Genomic DNA, 17744 nt, shown 5'->3' with positions numbered 1-17744 from the left:
TTCTGTCATACTTCCTTAAGGGAGACAAGAATTGTCCGGGCAAAAGCAGCTCCGAAGCGTCGTAAGCCAAGCGATATTTAAGAAATAACAATCAGAAATGATTTAACTGTTGTTCGTAATGAAGTTTTAAACAAAATCTTAGGTGTGTCTTAACATTACGACTATTTACGCATACTACATTATTAGACTCCTCAAATAAAGGTCACATGTGAATAAGCGCCACAATTCATCTTTCATATAACTGACATTTGTTTACATATTTTATTGTATGTTCGCAAGAAGAACTTTATATACTGTCACATACTGTACATATCGACGAAATCTTGAATCACCGTTCCATTTGTCATTTCAATTGACCACTCGTATTTGGAAACAGGACATGGGTCACCCGACATATCCCATTTAGCTTCGATTGACGTCGTGTCCGTTTGAAACTGGCTGTAAAGCAAAAAGTCCCATGCATCATAGTTTTTAAATGTTTGAAACTGTATTGTCTATGGAACTTTAAACCTGATTTTAAGGAATACATAATCACTGATTAATTTATAGTTACAGTACAGGAATAAATACAATAGAATAATGTGTGATTGTATAATATAATTTTATCTAGTATACCTTGAAGCAGTTACAATAGAGATTTAGAATGCTAGAAACGAAAATAAAACATTTAAGTGAAAGGAATCAAATTACTTTGTCACTTATAAGAAAAACTAATTGAATCTATATTCTATATTCGTCGCAGACTCACATGTCTTCAGCTGCGTGTTGAGCAGAATCGAAAACGCCTATAGGCTGAAGTGCTGGTAGGCCTTGACTTATGTAGGATAAATATACACCGTCAGAATGAACTTCTGTCGTTAACAGGGCAACATTCACTGCTCTTACAGTTGCATATAGCTGAAATAAATGTAAAGCATTGAATAGTTGTTGCCAAAACATAAATAGCTACCATAAATATAAAACAAGAGCTGTCACTATTAGTGACAAATGTCCTCAGATCATGCCCAATAATGCTACAGATGTCTGCGCGAAACATACCAGAATAGTTTAGGTATGAATCTCTTTGTGACCTTGATCTTAATCTGAGACACCCGGGTCATAAGCTAACTCACCTTCACAATATGGTTAACACTTGTTTCAAATTATCTTTAAATCCCTTGATAAATGGCCGAGTTATTGACCAGACAAGGAAAAGACTATGTTAAACTTTGACTGATAAGTGTGACCCTGACTTTGGAGCTAGGGGTCTGGGTGTTGCGCATGACACGTCATCTCATTATAGGGAATATATATGCCAAGTAATTTTAAAATCAGTTATGGACCGGACAGGTAACATGACATGTTAACGTTAACACTCTAAAAGTAACCTTGACCTCTGAGCTATATATATTAATCTTATGTTGTCTCATTATGGGGAACATTTATGCCAAGTTATTTTAAAATCGCTTTATGAATGACAGAGGCATGAACCGGTTACCTGTTAATCTTCTTACTTCTTACTGTGACCTTTACCTTGGAGCTAAGGGTCTGGGTTTTGCGCATGACACATTATTATGGTAGATGTTTATGCCAAGTTATTTCAAAATCCCTGAACGGATAGCAAAGTTATGGACCGGACACAAAACAGTCCTTGTTATTTTTTGTCCTCTAAATTTGAATTTGATCTTGGAGCTAGGGGTCTTGGTTTTGCGAATGACATACCGTCACATTATGCCAAGTTATTTCAAAATCCTTTTATGGATGGCAGAGTTACAGCACGGACAAGAATTTACAAATTTAAAAAACTGTTACAACATTTACCCGTTTACAGTATTACCTCTCGCCCTTAATGAGCAGAATATTTTGATCATACATTTGATATATTATTGAAAAATATTTGTAAATTTACAAGAAAATTGTTATGAAACAGATATGCATGTATGTGAAGCAAAACATGACTTACTTTTCTTTGTCCTTTCACATCAATATTTGATACAAAATAATAATTGGTTTCGGGTGAAACGGAGAAGAAAGGAACAATCTGAGCTCCACCCGGTGATGTTCCTATGGCCAACTGGTACCTGGAACAAAGATTATTTTCAAAAATTTAGACAATTTACATGGCATTAAATATTTTCAGTTGATAGTAGGAAGAAACTTTCTAAGGCATATTTCGATCAGAAAATTTTTCGACACCCACTGAATATATTAAAAACTAACTTTCCGAACTTATTGCTGTTTTTCATTGTACTTATATTATACATTTGACGAAATCAATGCTCCCCCCCCACCTCCTCCCCCTATGTTTAAAGTTTAAAATCGATAACCGCCGATTTAAAGCTTCATAAAAGAATGTGGTTAGAAATGTAAATTATTCTCTATCTATATTTCATATGATGTAAGTTTATATTTTGAATTTACTTACTCCAATATTTCAGATTCTTGATCTTGAAATCCAGTCCAGGCTAAGCAGAAATATGTTAAAGCTTCCGTACACGTTGCATCTATCTCCAAACATTCTGAAAACAATTACTTTGCAATGCAGTTTAGAAATAAAAGTTTCCTTTATCTACTACAAACGAGCGCTAAGTCAAGATGTGACTTAAGTCATATATAAACGGTTCTTTCTATTTGCAAGAAATTAAATTTATCTGACGAATGTTGACGTCGTAACAGTGTCAATCAAATGATGAAAATCAATATGGTAAGAAATATTTTCCATACCTAATGATAAGTATGTTACAAAATCTGTAACGAGACATACAGGAGTTTAGGTGAAAAAACGACCTGGTTGTCCAAACATCTAAATGTTTTGAACAGTTTTGGTCGTTAGCAATATATAATATGCTTGACTAAATTAAAATGCTAACAATGATCAAGCTATTTTAGCCGGATTGTCGAGGTGAAAGTTTTGTCTAATGCCCCTTACACTAGCCTCTATTCTGTCTGACTTATCTAAGCTCTGTATAATATATTACTCAAAACCATTCAAAACGTTGACAAATTTGAAGGAATTGTATTAATTTAACAGTTCAAGAATTTAAGGTGAAATAGGCATATACCTTCCACAGTAGAACACGCCTTTCTAGTCATTTTGACAGTTCTGTCTGCATCATTTGGGTCGATTTGAGAAATGCTTGGTAGATCAACAACTATGCCAGGTGTTGGGGGTGTGTCATCTACAACAATCGCATCTGAATAAGCACTTACAAGTAATCCTACGCTATTTTCTGCTGTCACAGTAGCATATATAACGTCTGCATGGTCCTTTGGTATTCCTACAAAGGAAACCTTGATATGAAAATGTAATTTATCATATGTTTGGCGTCATGGTGATTAAATCAAGCCAATACATAATTTGGGTTTTACACTAGTGTAATAAAGCTTCTACATTATATCTTTTAAGTATAGAAGACATTAGTCGAGTTGATTTGGTATATAATAGATAAAGAAAGACGAAAGCTTGACATTTCAGTAGGAAAAGTCAACATATGACAAATGAATATTAAATTTACGTTTTACGTTTTTTCATACTTCAACCCGTTTAACAAATTCAATATGACAGACTCTCACGTATTATTTTCAATGTTTTAATTGTATTTGGCAGTAAATGTTATTTCTCTCGGATAAGGATCAATTTTGCATAGCTACGTTTTATTATTAACACAATTTACGAAAACTTTGAATTGACATATACAGTGCCTGAAATAGTCGTGCATGATATGTATGTATAAAACTCAGCCTAACCATAAAACATGAACATGCAAAATATGCTATTGCTTTTGAATCACCACCATCAAACAAATATTTATGTGAAGTTGGGTAGACAAACGATATACGACAATCAAAAAAGTTTGAATGCCGTTCAGTACGTGACATACGACATACGACATTCGAAAAAAATGAATGTCGTTCAACAAACGACCTACAATATCAAAAAATGTAAATGTCGTTTAGTACGCGACATTGGACATACGACTAGCAGAAACAAATTGAATGTCGTTCACAAAACGACATATGGTATTAAAAAAAAATGAATGTCTTTCAGTATGTGACATTCGATATACAACATTCGAAAAAAATTGAATGTCGTGCAACAAACGACATTGGACATTCGAACTTTTTTGAATGTCATATGTCGTTTGTTTAGCCAACCTCACACAGCTATGATGTTTACCTTCAGCAAATATTCTATTCGTATGACCGTTCAATTCGTGCTTTGAAAACAGATCATCAAAACCTTGTTTCGTTCCGAAGGTTACAAAGTATTTCTGAATTGCACTTTCCTTATCGACGAATCCAGTCCATGTACATGCAACTGCTGCACGACTCTGAAATATTTATATGTTTAAGCTGTCTATAACATACAGTTTGCTTTAAGTTTAAAGTCAATCACGACATGGATTCCTGTTAATGTTTGTTTTACATGGACACAAAAAGTGATAATACTTACAAGCAAAAAAATGAGTAATTGTACACATAGATGTTGTTGTTTTTACATCTACTTGATACATGCTCAAATAAGTTTCTTCAAAGGAATGTTTGTACAGTAACATTAATACACTAGACGTAGTCATTTAGCGCTCAAAATCTTAATTTTCTGTAGAGTGGTAAAGAAGTTCTACCTGAATATATTTTGGACATGAAACTGTGCCAGCCGCTGGAGCTGAGTCATCTAGTAAAACTGGTGGAGATATGGTAGATGAGGCTAATCCAGCTTTATTTCTTGCACCTACACTTATGATATTCGTTTTGCCTGTATTGGAAGTAATTCAAATCAGCATTACGATAAAGGAAATAGGCACGGTGCAATAGAGTTTTTAATCCAGTATCTTTCAGATATAGGTTTTATATTGTATAGTTTGGAACCTATATCTTTTATTTTAGCCCGTATCTCATTTCGAAAACTGTACAAAATACAAATATACAAAACGTTTGTACAGACTGGATTAGAAAACGCTATCAAAAAATTACATGAATTTTTCTCCATACATATTTCAATTTTAGACTTCAATTATTGTAAATCAAAGTCTAATCTGTTTCATCCTTATTTGAATCTGAAATAAACGTTTTCACTTTATCTACTAAAATTTGAAAGATATCAAGCTGACATCTCATAATATTCTAGAAAACTTTTAATCACTTCTATAACTTTATAGACTAACATGGAATTTAATATTCTTACAGTTCATATAATGACAGAAACAGATCCATTTACCCGAGCCAAGTGGTGTCACTTCTACAGAATTATCAAAACTAGGCGTTATATTCTGATACGCATAATCGTAAACGTTTGCTGCCATTGGGTATGTACCAACTGCAAACCACGTGACGTCTATATTTTCTTCACTGTCTCCTGGAAAGTTTTCGTCGTCCCTGTACTGCCAGGAAGCAGTCAGTGATGACTGGTCATGTTGATAGATAACACCAGTATTGTTTTCAAACAAGTCTTCTGTTAGACTACAAAAATATGAAACAACGGATCGCATGATTTCACTATCAACAGTGATCGTGTGATCATGAAATTGAAGTAAACTTATAAAATAATAATCGGCATAGTGATTTCAGAACCTAACATAAAAGACAGCCCGACATATAAAACCATAGCAATAGTTCGTTACATGAACATGAAAGTTTATAGCCTTAGTTCTGTAACCTGTTTCAAGGATATGATCATCTAAATGTAAAGCAGTTTGCACAGCTTGTATGTTATCAATGTACTAATTTTGGGCGGCGCAATATCTATTATGTTTGTTCGTATTCAACTGAAATTTTGTATTTTTGTAAAGCTTAAATTCATAATGTTCGAATTTCTTACCTATTAAATGTAACCTCTGGCGGTGTCGTATCAACAATAAAACCATTTGATGTGGCTTGCAATATATTTCCTGCATTAGTCTTTGCTCTCATGGTCGTATAATATACCTTTCCATGATCTAGATTCATTGGTATATGTGCGAACCCTGAACTTGTTACACCTGTTAATAACAGTATGAAATAGGTAAAATATCTACATCTGTTGTTTTTATAATACAAATGCACATTGCAAAATAATCGACGTAAACTTTACATTTCTGCATCATGGGAACTTCCTTTACACGTAATGTATCAAAAACGGATCAGTATATTGTAACAGAATAAAATCAACAATATCAAACAATGATACAACACTGAAACAAATACAATACCATTTTCTAAGGTATCTTTCTGCTCAGTGAGGACAATTCCCCTTTCAATATATGGTAACACATCTTCGTCCCCAGGACTTGTGCCTACAGCCCAGTCGTATGCTGATATATCATGGAGTTTGCTCTCAAATCCAGAGAAATGCATTGCGACAGTATGTGTATCAGTTTGATATTCAACGTCATATGTGATACCGTCGTGCACGATACCTACAATTATAGTTTTTGTGATTAATTTGATAGTAGCTCGGGAAAGAATCATAATTTTTCTTTACTTAGTTGATCTAACTAGTTCAGTTTTGAGAATTATATATAACGATCTTGATCTAATTAGTACATTACACTGATACCAGTTATTGAGAAATTATGTAAAACAATCTATTTAATTCAATTATTTAATATTGTTGATAGTCAGAGTTATACATAATTAGCTTTTCGTATTACAAGCAATATTATATATATATAGTAAATTGTTGAATGATTCAATTCAATGTAAGAATATACACAATATTTGCGATTCAATAGTTCAATACAATTAATACTTTCAAAAACAAATGTTAAAGAAAACATTTTTGTTCTTGTTGTGTTGAGCGACCAGTGGAGTTTCCACTATTTCTATTTTATTATCACAGCAGCCTTGTTTGTGCCGTGTGGTGGCCTTAAATAGTCTCCCCGTACATTCAATCAGGGCTGCTATATTTCGATCTTCTTAGATCGTTCAGCACGACTTTTATGTCGTGTTATTGGTACTGTTTAGTTCCTCAGCTAGAACATTTCGGCCTGGGTGGTTCCAACACTCCTGCTTTCATAGCTTTGGGTACTGCATAATCAGCCCTTGGATATGGTGCCTGCTTTTTTGATTTTGTCTTTTGGCAGTTCCTGTGATATGCAAGCTACATAACCTCAGATCCCTTTTCTGAATTCCCGTTTGTTTAGTTCTGCTCATTGTTTTCTCGTTTATGGCAAACCCATTATTTTAACTGGGGACCATACGCCGCTATTCGTTGATTTACATGCAAGTGCATCATTGAAGGTTCCATGTGCACCGCCGTATGAACACATCTGCGGATGTTTCTAAATTATTTTTGTACTTGTACCATGTGTAAATGTTGAGTTCTGCTCAACCCGGCGCTAGAGGGCGTGGACGGTAGCATGCCATTCAACTACAGTCCATGAACAGGCTCAATGAAACCGAGCCTGCAACATTTTCGTTCTTGTCGTGTTGAGCGACCTGTCCACTTTTTCTATTTTATGATGCTATTGTTATGAAACAGTTTTGGTAAGATAAAGGTAAGTACAAATTGTATTTCAATCGCTTGTATATCGGAAAAAAGAACAATACTCTACGCCAAAAGAAGTCTTATACAGATAAAGTTAACACCTATTATTATCATTATTATTATTATCATTATTATCATCATTATTCTTTTGAAAATTATTATACCTATTGTTGTTGCTGCTGATTCTGTTGTAATACAGGAGATAATATAATTTCTTTCGTTTAAGCTGTACACATGTTATATCAAATGTAAAATTACTGGACACTAAACTTGGTGAGACTTTTGCAACGAGAAGACTTTTACCTGTAACATCTTCTGGAACAACCTCGATTGGCGTGGATACACGGATACTACTCCATGCGCCGGCACCGTTTTTGACTTTTATGGATAAATAATACAATGGCTGTTGACTTTGTTGATCTGTATCTTGGAGAACACACTGGATATACGCACTGCTTATAGAATCACCATGAATAGTCCAGTCAAGAATATCTGTGCCTCCTAAAATGTTAGTATAGCGTTTAAGGGCAAGCATAGATATGTAAAAAAATCCTTAGTGGAATGCACCAATACGTTTGACAAAAAAGAAGGAAGGTAATGAAATATCTATATTCTGATATGTTTCTTATAATCCGCCATTATTAAGAAATTAACAACACCATGCCAACAAGTAATCGTAATATTTATATTAATATTCATCAGTATTATTAATTCCTTACTGGCAGATAACGACCTTCAACACAATACAATATAAACGGTGCAAGAAATTCCACTGATCTCTATCATGTCGAATGAAGGAACGCGTTGTCTTTATTACCCTTCGGACTGATTATTTAACATAAGATAGTATTACCTATAGACGTTCCGACGGCATATTCGACAACAAGGATACCAGACTGAGGATCGCTGGCTCGCCATGATGCCTTTATTCCATTGTGATCTGATTGCCATATATGGCCGTTTACTGTTTCCTCGTCTCCAGTTAGAACACCAACATTCAACCATTTGATCTAAATAGTAAAATATTTATATGGGATATCAGATCGAGTTGAAGTCATTCTCTGCATAAACGTTTCTGCAAAACAACTTTGAAAATACATGTATATTTCAGATTTAATTACGCACTACAAAATTGTATAATATGTCGACTCGCCGTAAAAAGGTCTACAATGCTTATAATATACGATACAGAAACAATACTTTAACTCCCAGGTCTTGAGTTTTATCCTATTACGATATCCCCATACAACCTACATGCATTTCCGACCACAATTTATTTTTCAGATTTTGTATGATGAAAATCTTTACAAGCCAAATTTATCAGTTTTGATTGTTTCACTATTTACAGCAGAGACAGAGCATGCTAGGAACCTATTCTTGTTCAGTTTTGATACTTGGAAGTTTATATAAATTCCTTTTATGTAGCAGTACCATGTTTTCATGTGTTTTTCTTATTACTAAAAACCCTGCATGTTTCCTTGGCTACTTCCTATTCTTACTTAAACCAATATCAGTATTTATGTATCCTTTGCACTAAATGTTTATTCCTTACTAAATGTTTCCTGCAAAAATTGTAAAGAGTACTATTATTAAATTATTTTGACAATGCGATTCTGATGCCTGTCCTTGCAACAGTTTTCTTCATTTTCTGATCATTTTGAAATATTTGGAGTGTCAAAAGCTTAAATATATGAACAACTGCAAGGTAGTACAAACACTGTCATCTGTGACAGCTATCAATGTAGCAGATGTGACACCTAGGTTCTCTTGACCTATTGTGCCTATAATATAGTTCCTAAGATAATGCTCTAACTATTGCCTGACATTTACTTTACCCTACCCCCTGTTTTCCAGCTGCCAATTCAGGCAAGTGTACCTACAGTATATTGATCTGCCACGTTGGTTATGATGTTTGTTACCAGACTTGATTTGTGAGTGTTCTAAATTTGCTATGGTGAAATGAAACTACAGTAAAACTTTAGTGCTGTGTTTTTGTTGGAGCGAAAATACCACACATGGTCGGATTTAAGTTTTAAATTTTCAGGATAACTTCCTACTGACGACTTTCAAAATTTTAGAACCTGCCAGGGATTTAGTAAGAAACTAAAACTTAAATGGTATGCTTTTATAGAATATATGTTGAAAGAAAGTTGGGGCAATAAACCAAAGAGTTGCACTTGCATTTTAGCAAAACTGGACAGAAACCTTCTTAAGCGGTCGGAAACTGGTTGTGCCAGGATATATGTTACAACAAATTATAACAGACCTATAAAGAAAGGAAGGAATCGTATGACCTATATCAGTTACTGGAAGCCGGCAGGATAACCGGTTATAAGAACGCCATGGATGTTTGACATCACGTTTGACGTCATTTTACTTTGTGTTGTCGACTTGAAATTTAGGTATTTAGCCTTTCAATATAACAACTCATTAAACGCAGTGATGTACTTCCCAAGGTTACTGGTATTCATAGTCCTATAATCATGATAATGGCACTCAGACTATGCCTCGACCAGATAATGTACTGTTAAATAAGTCGTTGTTATCACTATAAAGGGCTGCCAATGACGTTGAGTCTTAAAAAGCATCATTCTTAAATGAAGCTGCTGCTTTTTTGTTAGATGTCCTATGTCAAAATAGTTAAAGCAGTAACTTGTATTTCGGCTATTGCTCTGGCTATTCACTACAAAGCGTTTTAATATTAATGTAACAACAAAGAGATAAATAATCAAGTTTAAAAAAGTTTGCGAGAATATTAATCAGTGCTCACATGTGCCAGAACTGAAGTAAAACAATTTAAATTTAATTAACAAAGACACATATCCATTTTCGCACATACAGTAATCAGTCGATATTGTTTGTAAACTCCAGATGAGAATTTTGTACTTAATATTTTAAATACATTTCTATTTGCGCTTAAAGAGTTATAATTTCTACTAACAAAACTAAGCACACAGTTTGATACAATGATGCAAAAATATCGAACCTGAGGGAGTGAATTGTCAATAGTAACACCATTAGATTCATGGGTTGATACTAGTCCTGCGCCATTTACAGCATAAATACGTCCTGTGTATTTTCGTCCGGATGTCAGCAGTAGTCCAGACTGCGTAAATTTGGAACTGTTGCTGTCATGTACGTCTATCCATTCCCCAGGGTTCTCTATTTATAATAATAAATGTCTTTTTCGACAAATAATATTTATGAACATGCATCATAATTATCTTCATTCTAAAATTTCTGGGGAGTTATATGAATTTGCATCTGCTGCATAAGCGCAGGTGTCTTATTTTCGTGTAAGTCTGTTTGTATTATTTTTAGACTGAGTTATTGCAACAGTTCTGTGTATTATCAACAATTATATATCATTTTTAAAATTTGATAAACACGTTTGAAAGTTATCAATATTCAATCATAAAATTTTTTCTAATGAACATTCGATATGATTGATAACTTTAATATTGCATTATATTTTATATATGAAAAAAAAAAGAATTTAAAATGACTTGTGACTCACCGGGATAGAATTGTCTTGTACTACCTTGCAGTTGTTCAAATATTTGGATTTTCAGACGATATATGCCCGATTCTTCGTCATGAAACTTGAAGTTCAAAGCAATTTCAGTCGTATCAAACTAAAAGTATATAGAATCATTATATAATTCATCCATGCAGCAGTAAAAGTGTCTTGTTAATTCCATGCAAGTTCAAATGAACATGACTTTCAATAATCACCAAAGCTTGAATTATAATAGATTAAGTAATTACAATAACATACAAAATATTTTTCATTTCCTTACCTGTTTTTTTTTTTTGATAAATCAACAGTTTATTCTGAATACACAGCTGTTTAAATCTATTCTAATATGATCAGCATTTCTGCGCCGTTGATAATTCCACCGCTGACGAGAATAAAGCCGCATCTTTCGAAAGCCTAATGAATTAGAGCCTGTTTGCTTCTTCGGAAGTCAATATAAAACCTCATCTGATTTCAATAAGGGAATAGAAATGATGAAGTAAAGTACTATAATTAGGTATGTCTACTGTTGACATATAGAAGTAACTATTAACATCTACCTGGTATTCAATATCCTGCCCTGTATCACTACCATCATTCATATATTCTGCTGTTGGTGCTGTTAAGTCTATCATAAATCCATCAGTTTCTGCTACTATTTCGTTTAGAGCACCATTAATAACTCTAAGTTTCGATTTGATTTCATCTTTGTGAGCAAAATCATTGTTTTTCCAGCCCGACTGCATAGCATAATCTTCGACAGTTGTCCAGTTAGTCACAATATTCCATTCGTTGTTCTCATAGCTTATGTTTATCAAAATATAATATCTAGCTTAGACATAATCAAGAATCCAGAATATTGTATAAACAAGTGCATAGAATATAACGATGATATTCTCGCATATCGTCCATTAAGAACCAGACAGGTTCATCAATGTTGTTCATCCATGTGTTGATGAGTCCGTCTGGCTTTCAATGGACGATATGTAGGTAAAATGTAACAGGAGAAGAAATTCATAAGTAACGTTATGTCAGTTTTAAAAAGATACACATCACAGGGTTATACAATTATAAACCAACAGTTTATTAATAATACACAACTTTAATGAAAGTATATTTATCAATGTTGCGTTTGAAAATTCAATACGTTTGTTAATTAATTCCCGACAGCTGCAATTAAATCAAACTAAAGAGTTGGCTACATGCCTTTTCCTTAATGTTTGAACTTCGTATGTACGGATGCCTGACTCTGGATCCATGAAGTTTTTCCACTGTAACTGAACATTAGTTTTAGAAGAGCTGTATTGCAGATTTAAGAAGTCCTCTAAATTCCCATCTACAACCATGCCTTCCTCAGGTGCTGTCAAATCTACGCGCACTGTCAGCAAAAAAAGAAAAAAGAATGACTTACTTAGAAAACTAGATGCACATATAGCAGGAATTGGTTATACTTTTGGTATCATCCAAGTTAAAATAACTATATTTTACGTAATTCACATATATAACAGGTTCATTGGCTATAAAACTGGTGGGAATGTGTCGTAATAGCGTAAATACAAAATGATACACATTCACGACGAGTGTCTCTAGTTCATTATCAAATACCTCCATCTGAAACACTGGAAACATTTCGCTGATTACTGGCGGCGTTAACAGCCCAAACGATTACGTAATATACATGATTATGCTGCAATACGTTTTCATGTAGGGAAAAGCAATACTGATGCACTTGATGTGCCAGTTTCTTCAGCTCTGCCACATCTGTCAGCCCAGTTACTGTTCCAACACCGACTTCGTAAGCATATATTCCTGACTCCGGGTCGTAAAAGTCAAACCAGTTAGAGCATATCTGAAATTACAGAAAGGATTCTTTTGTGATACCAGAAAATACATAACTCTGGAAATTCTAAGGTATTTGTTTTCATTTGCAACATATTTAAAAAGATGTGGAAAATGCAAGTTCATTAAAGGCAATAAACCCATCAATTGCAACATTCTGTTACAATCATACTGATCTAGCTTAGAAAAAGATGAATAAATATTATATATAATCACCGGATTTTTGGTTCAAAAACAAACATCTCTTAACTTAATTAGGACTCCACCTTCATATGACTGTGAACGTTAACATTTTCTTAAAAGCATAAATAATATTCCAATAATAATTTTACCAATTTTTTATGATTCTGGATCAAAGAAGAATTCTGAGATATTTAAAATTCATTTAATATTAACAACAGATTTTCTTTTGTGTTGAATCAAACAAAAACCTTATTTGAATATCGCGTGAATTGCAGATCCTCTTGTAATAATTCTCCGTCAAATACGGTTCCCGCAAAAGGTGCACTTGCATCTATAGTAATCGGTCTGTCCGCCTGCCCAACAATATGAAGATTAACTAGAAAAAAAAAATGTAGAAATAAACTTTCAATATCTTAGAATCTAATAAATAACACAAAAACGTTCCATTAAACAATAATTTACGAACTGATAAACATATCTGTTTTTCAAACTAATGTGAAAGAAAACAATAACGCATGCCAATTGTAAAGGACCTTAGATACATAACGCGTATCATATTTGTAGATAATGATATTTGTAGAGTATGTATATGAATAGAAAACAGGAAAACAAAACAAAACAATTATAAGCAAAGAAATGTAACAAACATATGACATTAAAGGTTAAAATGGTAAAATGTAGATAGAAATAAAACGCTACCATTGTTCGTTACTTTAAGCCTTAGCCAAGCAGATACCCCGTCTGGAATTTGAAAATTATGTAGGAAATATGGGAGATTAGGGAACTGGGTCCAGGAGAAAATTCCGCAACTTCGAGGGTTTTGTCCCAGGCAAACCTCGTAAAAAGCAATGCCAGATTCCGGGTCACTGGAAATAAAAAGTTATAATGATAATGTTTGATCAGTGAATTCACTCGATTTCATTAATATCTGAGTGCTTAAAATACGTTAAAAAGCAACAGTGAATTCACTAGATTTCATTAATATCTGAGTGCTTAAAATACGTTAAAAAGCATTTTCAATTGCACACAAAGTATTTGCAAAAAGTAACAAATTTAAAGTAAACAACTGGTTGCTTTCAGAGTTGCTATATCTGTATTATAACACTGAATCGGATTTCCCAAATTAAACTGCTTTTTTGGGGCGATTTTAGAGCCCCAGAGTGAACAATACGGTTCAGATTCTCTTAATACCATATGCCTACTAGCAACCAGTAAACAATCGCCCCCGAAATAGTCCTAACATTTCCGCAGAAAAATAATAACATGTATGACATATAAGTATGAATAGCTGTCCAAAATACATAGAATACTATAATTTCTATGTGATTCTGTAAATGATTATGTCATGCAGCTGTCTGTTATCCCTTCAGATAACATTAGAAAATATTACATAATGAAGGTAATTAATTTTTTTTCCCTCAAGCTCAAACAGAGACAAATTTCACAGTGATAACGATCGCAGAGAATTAATTATATTTTTATCAAAGAAACCTCAAAATATTGCGTAACAATTACAAAACACAAAATAAATTTTTCGATAACATTTTTTTTCTGGGGAGCTTCAAGTCAAAGGATTCAATCGGATAGAAATTACGCCCCAACACTGAAAAAGTATGGCATTTCCCTCTAAAGTCAAAAATGACCATATGATAGAAGTAGAACCTACCTACATTTCTACCACAGTATGTAACTTAAAGAATAAATGTAAAATAAATAACATTTACCGCATGTAACTCGGTATTTTCAAAGATGTCTACCATTTACCATTCTGTATTAGGGGTTAAATTCACTTTAAACAGCAAGAAATGGCTAATCAAATGAAAAATTTCCGCTTTTGTAAAAAAAAAATCAATAATAAATCTTGTAAAAACAGTTTATCTTACTAGATAAACGAAATAATTATTTATAAAAAACATTTGGTCCTAGTTGGGTTTGAACCTACGTCCTCCTGAAAACTTGGTTAAAGCAGGTTTATGGTAGGAATTGTGTACTCTTCAAAAAAGGAGGTATACTATTACGGGTCCGTCAGTTTTCCTAACCATCGTATTAGGGAAGGAACAGGACTAGACCATAATCATTAATCGTCCGGTTGGTAGCGGGGTTTGAACCTTAAATGTCCCTCAGACCGACAAGAAAATCGCCCCTTCAGTACTTCAGTGCTTTGATTGAATTACTATTTCTTTCTTCGTGTACAATATGCAATCGTATTAAAATGCTTTTCATACTCGATTGCATATATAACAAATACTGTAAATGCGACTGTGCATTTCTTTCTTGCACTTTTCTTAAGTCGGTTATTTACTTAAATTTTAACAATATCAACGATTAAACAGCCGCTTGTAAAACGCATATCTCCCGTGTTGGCCTTTCCGGAGCAACTCAGTATGTGGTTGTAATTCTGTGACCAAATCACTTCAAAACATATTTGGATTGTGTAAAGTCTACGGCAAAGCAACCCAGGAAGACTGGTGCCACAGTATTAAGTTTTCTTAAGAAATTGGTCAGAAACTTCTTCCCAGACAATTGGGATCTTAACCTTTTGAGGTATTGACTGCAAACAATAAGTTTCATCTTCTGAAAAAACATTAATTCCATGAATTTGAGGTTCCAAAATGCTTTAGATATATATTGTTCTGTTTCAAGGTCGCCGTGACATTATTCTTTGAGCTAATGTACATCAAAGAATACAAGCAATAAAGCAGTAGGAACAAGTGTTCCTTATCTGCTACGCTTAAATTGTTTAAATTCTCAAAGTAAATGTGAACTTGACTTTTGAAGTACTGACTCCAAACACAATAGGGCCCATCCACTGATTAGACGCAGCCATCCTATAAAAAATTGTTGACTGTAGGCAAAAAATTTCTTTAATGTATAACAATACAATCACATGTTTGTACGTAATATTGCCATTTCCTATACATAAGCTTAATTCATGGTTTAATGTATACAAAATACAATTCGGAGAAGTTTTGTTTTATAAAGTAATATACGTACGAAGAGTTATGTTCTGCTGACAGTTCGTGTAGTTCTTCGTCATATCGTACATTGTATATTTCATATATTATAGGCTTGGAAGTGTCTATCACGTATGGAGTGGAGTGGCATACTGTTAGAGAAAGTGGTCCGCCATACTCAACTTTATTTATCGCACTTACAGTGAGGTAGTATAATCCAGCTGCAAATATATAAACATATCTCAGAGGGTCTATATAATGTTTCTACAATTGGTAGACAGGGTAATATGAAGTTTTGCAGCGATTTTTACGCTTTCTATACGTTCTGAAGCAAGTTCAAACCATGTTCATATATTCAATAATAGGAAAAAGATATACATTATGACATTGCTTTAGTCTGATAGTTAAGACAGAACATCGTTTTTTAAAACTGAAATGTATCTTAAACCACTTTAATGACAATAAATGCAGATCCGACGTTTGAAATTGCGATTCATTAGCACTACATTATAATCTTAATGTCACCGCATTTATGTTTGGTGAGATATATTTCAACAAAAAAAAAAAAACAACACTAAAATTATAGTGGCTGCCAAAATATCTTTCCAGTTTCAAAAAATGTCATATTGCGTAATACGTTTGAAAGATTTGAAACATTTACTTTTCGCACGTTTTCAAATTGCTCTGTTGTAATCAAATGGTTTTGTTATCGACCTGTGAAATACGGCCTGACACACGATTAAATTGACAAAAATATAGAAAATGGCTAATTGCAATGGGGAATGCCTGTAAAACCTTCTTAGAAAAACTCGATAAATATAAGTGGCCATAGCGTTTTCCTTCACAATCATGGACCGTGGGAAACAGACCACCGTTACATGAGTGTAATGTTATTCAAAATGATCTGAATAATTTTGCTCTCTCCGTTAAGAAATTTCTTACATGGGAGAGGAAACGGGTTGTAGTCCAGAGACGGTGTTATGATTGCCATGTATGTCCACTGTGACTTGTGCATCAAATGTTTATGTGGATCATGGTGTGGGTGGATTAAGTCTTCACATATTGCCCTTCCTACAGACAGCGTATAAGCCCGTATGTCTGTTTCGTTGTCATGGATTCCGTCCCAATTTCCTGCCATAATGAAAAATTCTCCTTTATAACAATTAAAGTTAGTATGACTGCATAGAATGATAATACAGATGTGACCTTTAAATACATTTTTATATAAGCATCATTGCACACGCTCTTAAAAAAGTGTTAGTTAAATGACCTATGATAGTTATTATCTTTACCATGACATAAATATGTTTCTTCAAATATGGCGCGATTTCAGTCATTCTAAGAAAGAAAAACATCAAGCATTTTTATATTCTACGATTAATAAAGGTGACACGCGGTAGTGGACATAAGAACACAATCACGTCAATTATGACGTAAAATTATCAATTGACATTCAGATCATTATAATTTGGACGAAAAAAAATCAGTATAATTGTTAAAATTTCCTTTCAGCATTTTTTTTACGGTTTATCATTTGATTTACCACGGTTCATTATTTCCATGCTTAGATAGATACTTAACAACAATGGCTAACGCCCTTGGTGCTAAATTAATCTGAATTCTGAACTATGTTAAATCAAATGATAAAAAAACGCAAAGCCTTTATTTGATCGACGCACACGCAGGTTTATTAATCATTGATAATGCACATTTATGGGGTGGATGCTATTTGACATACGACTCAACGGTATATGTCTTTTTTATTTCCTGATTTCCGCTGGAAGTGACATCAGAGTTACAAGTCACT

The 17744-nt window shown here is 33.6% G+C and overlaps 1 protein-coding gene across 1 annotated transcript in view; it reads right to left on the bottom strand.

The window, feature by feature from the left end:
* Positions 1-17744, bottom strand: part of LOC123523178 (uncharacterized) — a 125635-nt gene that overhangs the window by 32817 nt on the left and 75074 nt on the right. The window contains exons 85-105 of the mRNA XM_053543101.1: positions 16880-17068; positions 15978-16158; positions 13683-13849; positions 13232-13359; positions 12567-12810; positions 12168-12339; positions 11522-11765; positions 10962-11079; positions 10431-10606; positions 8298-8454; positions 7748-7945; positions 6168-6374; positions 5798-5957; positions 5198-5439; positions 4605-4735; positions 4157-4310; positions 3042-3257; positions 2405-2498; positions 1943-2060; positions 749-897; positions 305-438 (exon numbers count right to left, since the gene is read on the bottom strand). Of these exons, the coding sequence (XP_053399076.1) occupies positions 305-438; positions 749-897; positions 1943-2060; positions 2405-2498; positions 3042-3257; positions 4157-4310; positions 4605-4735; positions 5198-5439; positions 5798-5957; positions 6168-6374; positions 7748-7945; positions 8298-8454; positions 10431-10606; positions 10962-11079; positions 11522-11765; positions 12168-12339; positions 12567-12810; positions 13232-13359; positions 13683-13849; positions 15978-16158; positions 16880-17068 (3579 nt within the window). The remainder of the gene's footprint in view (positions 1-304; positions 439-748; positions 898-1942; positions 2061-2404; positions 2499-3041; positions 3258-4156; positions 4311-4604; positions 4736-5197; positions 5440-5797; positions 5958-6167; positions 6375-7747; positions 7946-8297; positions 8455-10430; positions 10607-10961; positions 11080-11521; positions 11766-12167; positions 12340-12566; positions 12811-13231; positions 13360-13682; positions 13850-15977; positions 16159-16879; positions 17069-17744) is intronic.

This window comes from Mercenaria mercenaria, chromosome 1 (assembly GCF_021730395.1).
Source record: "Mercenaria mercenaria strain notata chromosome 1, MADL_Memer_1, whole genome shotgun sequence".
Taxonomy (NCBI): Eukaryota; Metazoa; Mollusca; class Bivalvia; order Venerida; family Veneridae; genus Mercenaria; species Mercenaria mercenaria.
Note: the sequence above shows the minus strand (reverse complement) of the source record. Positions and strands in the feature narration are given on the sequence as shown.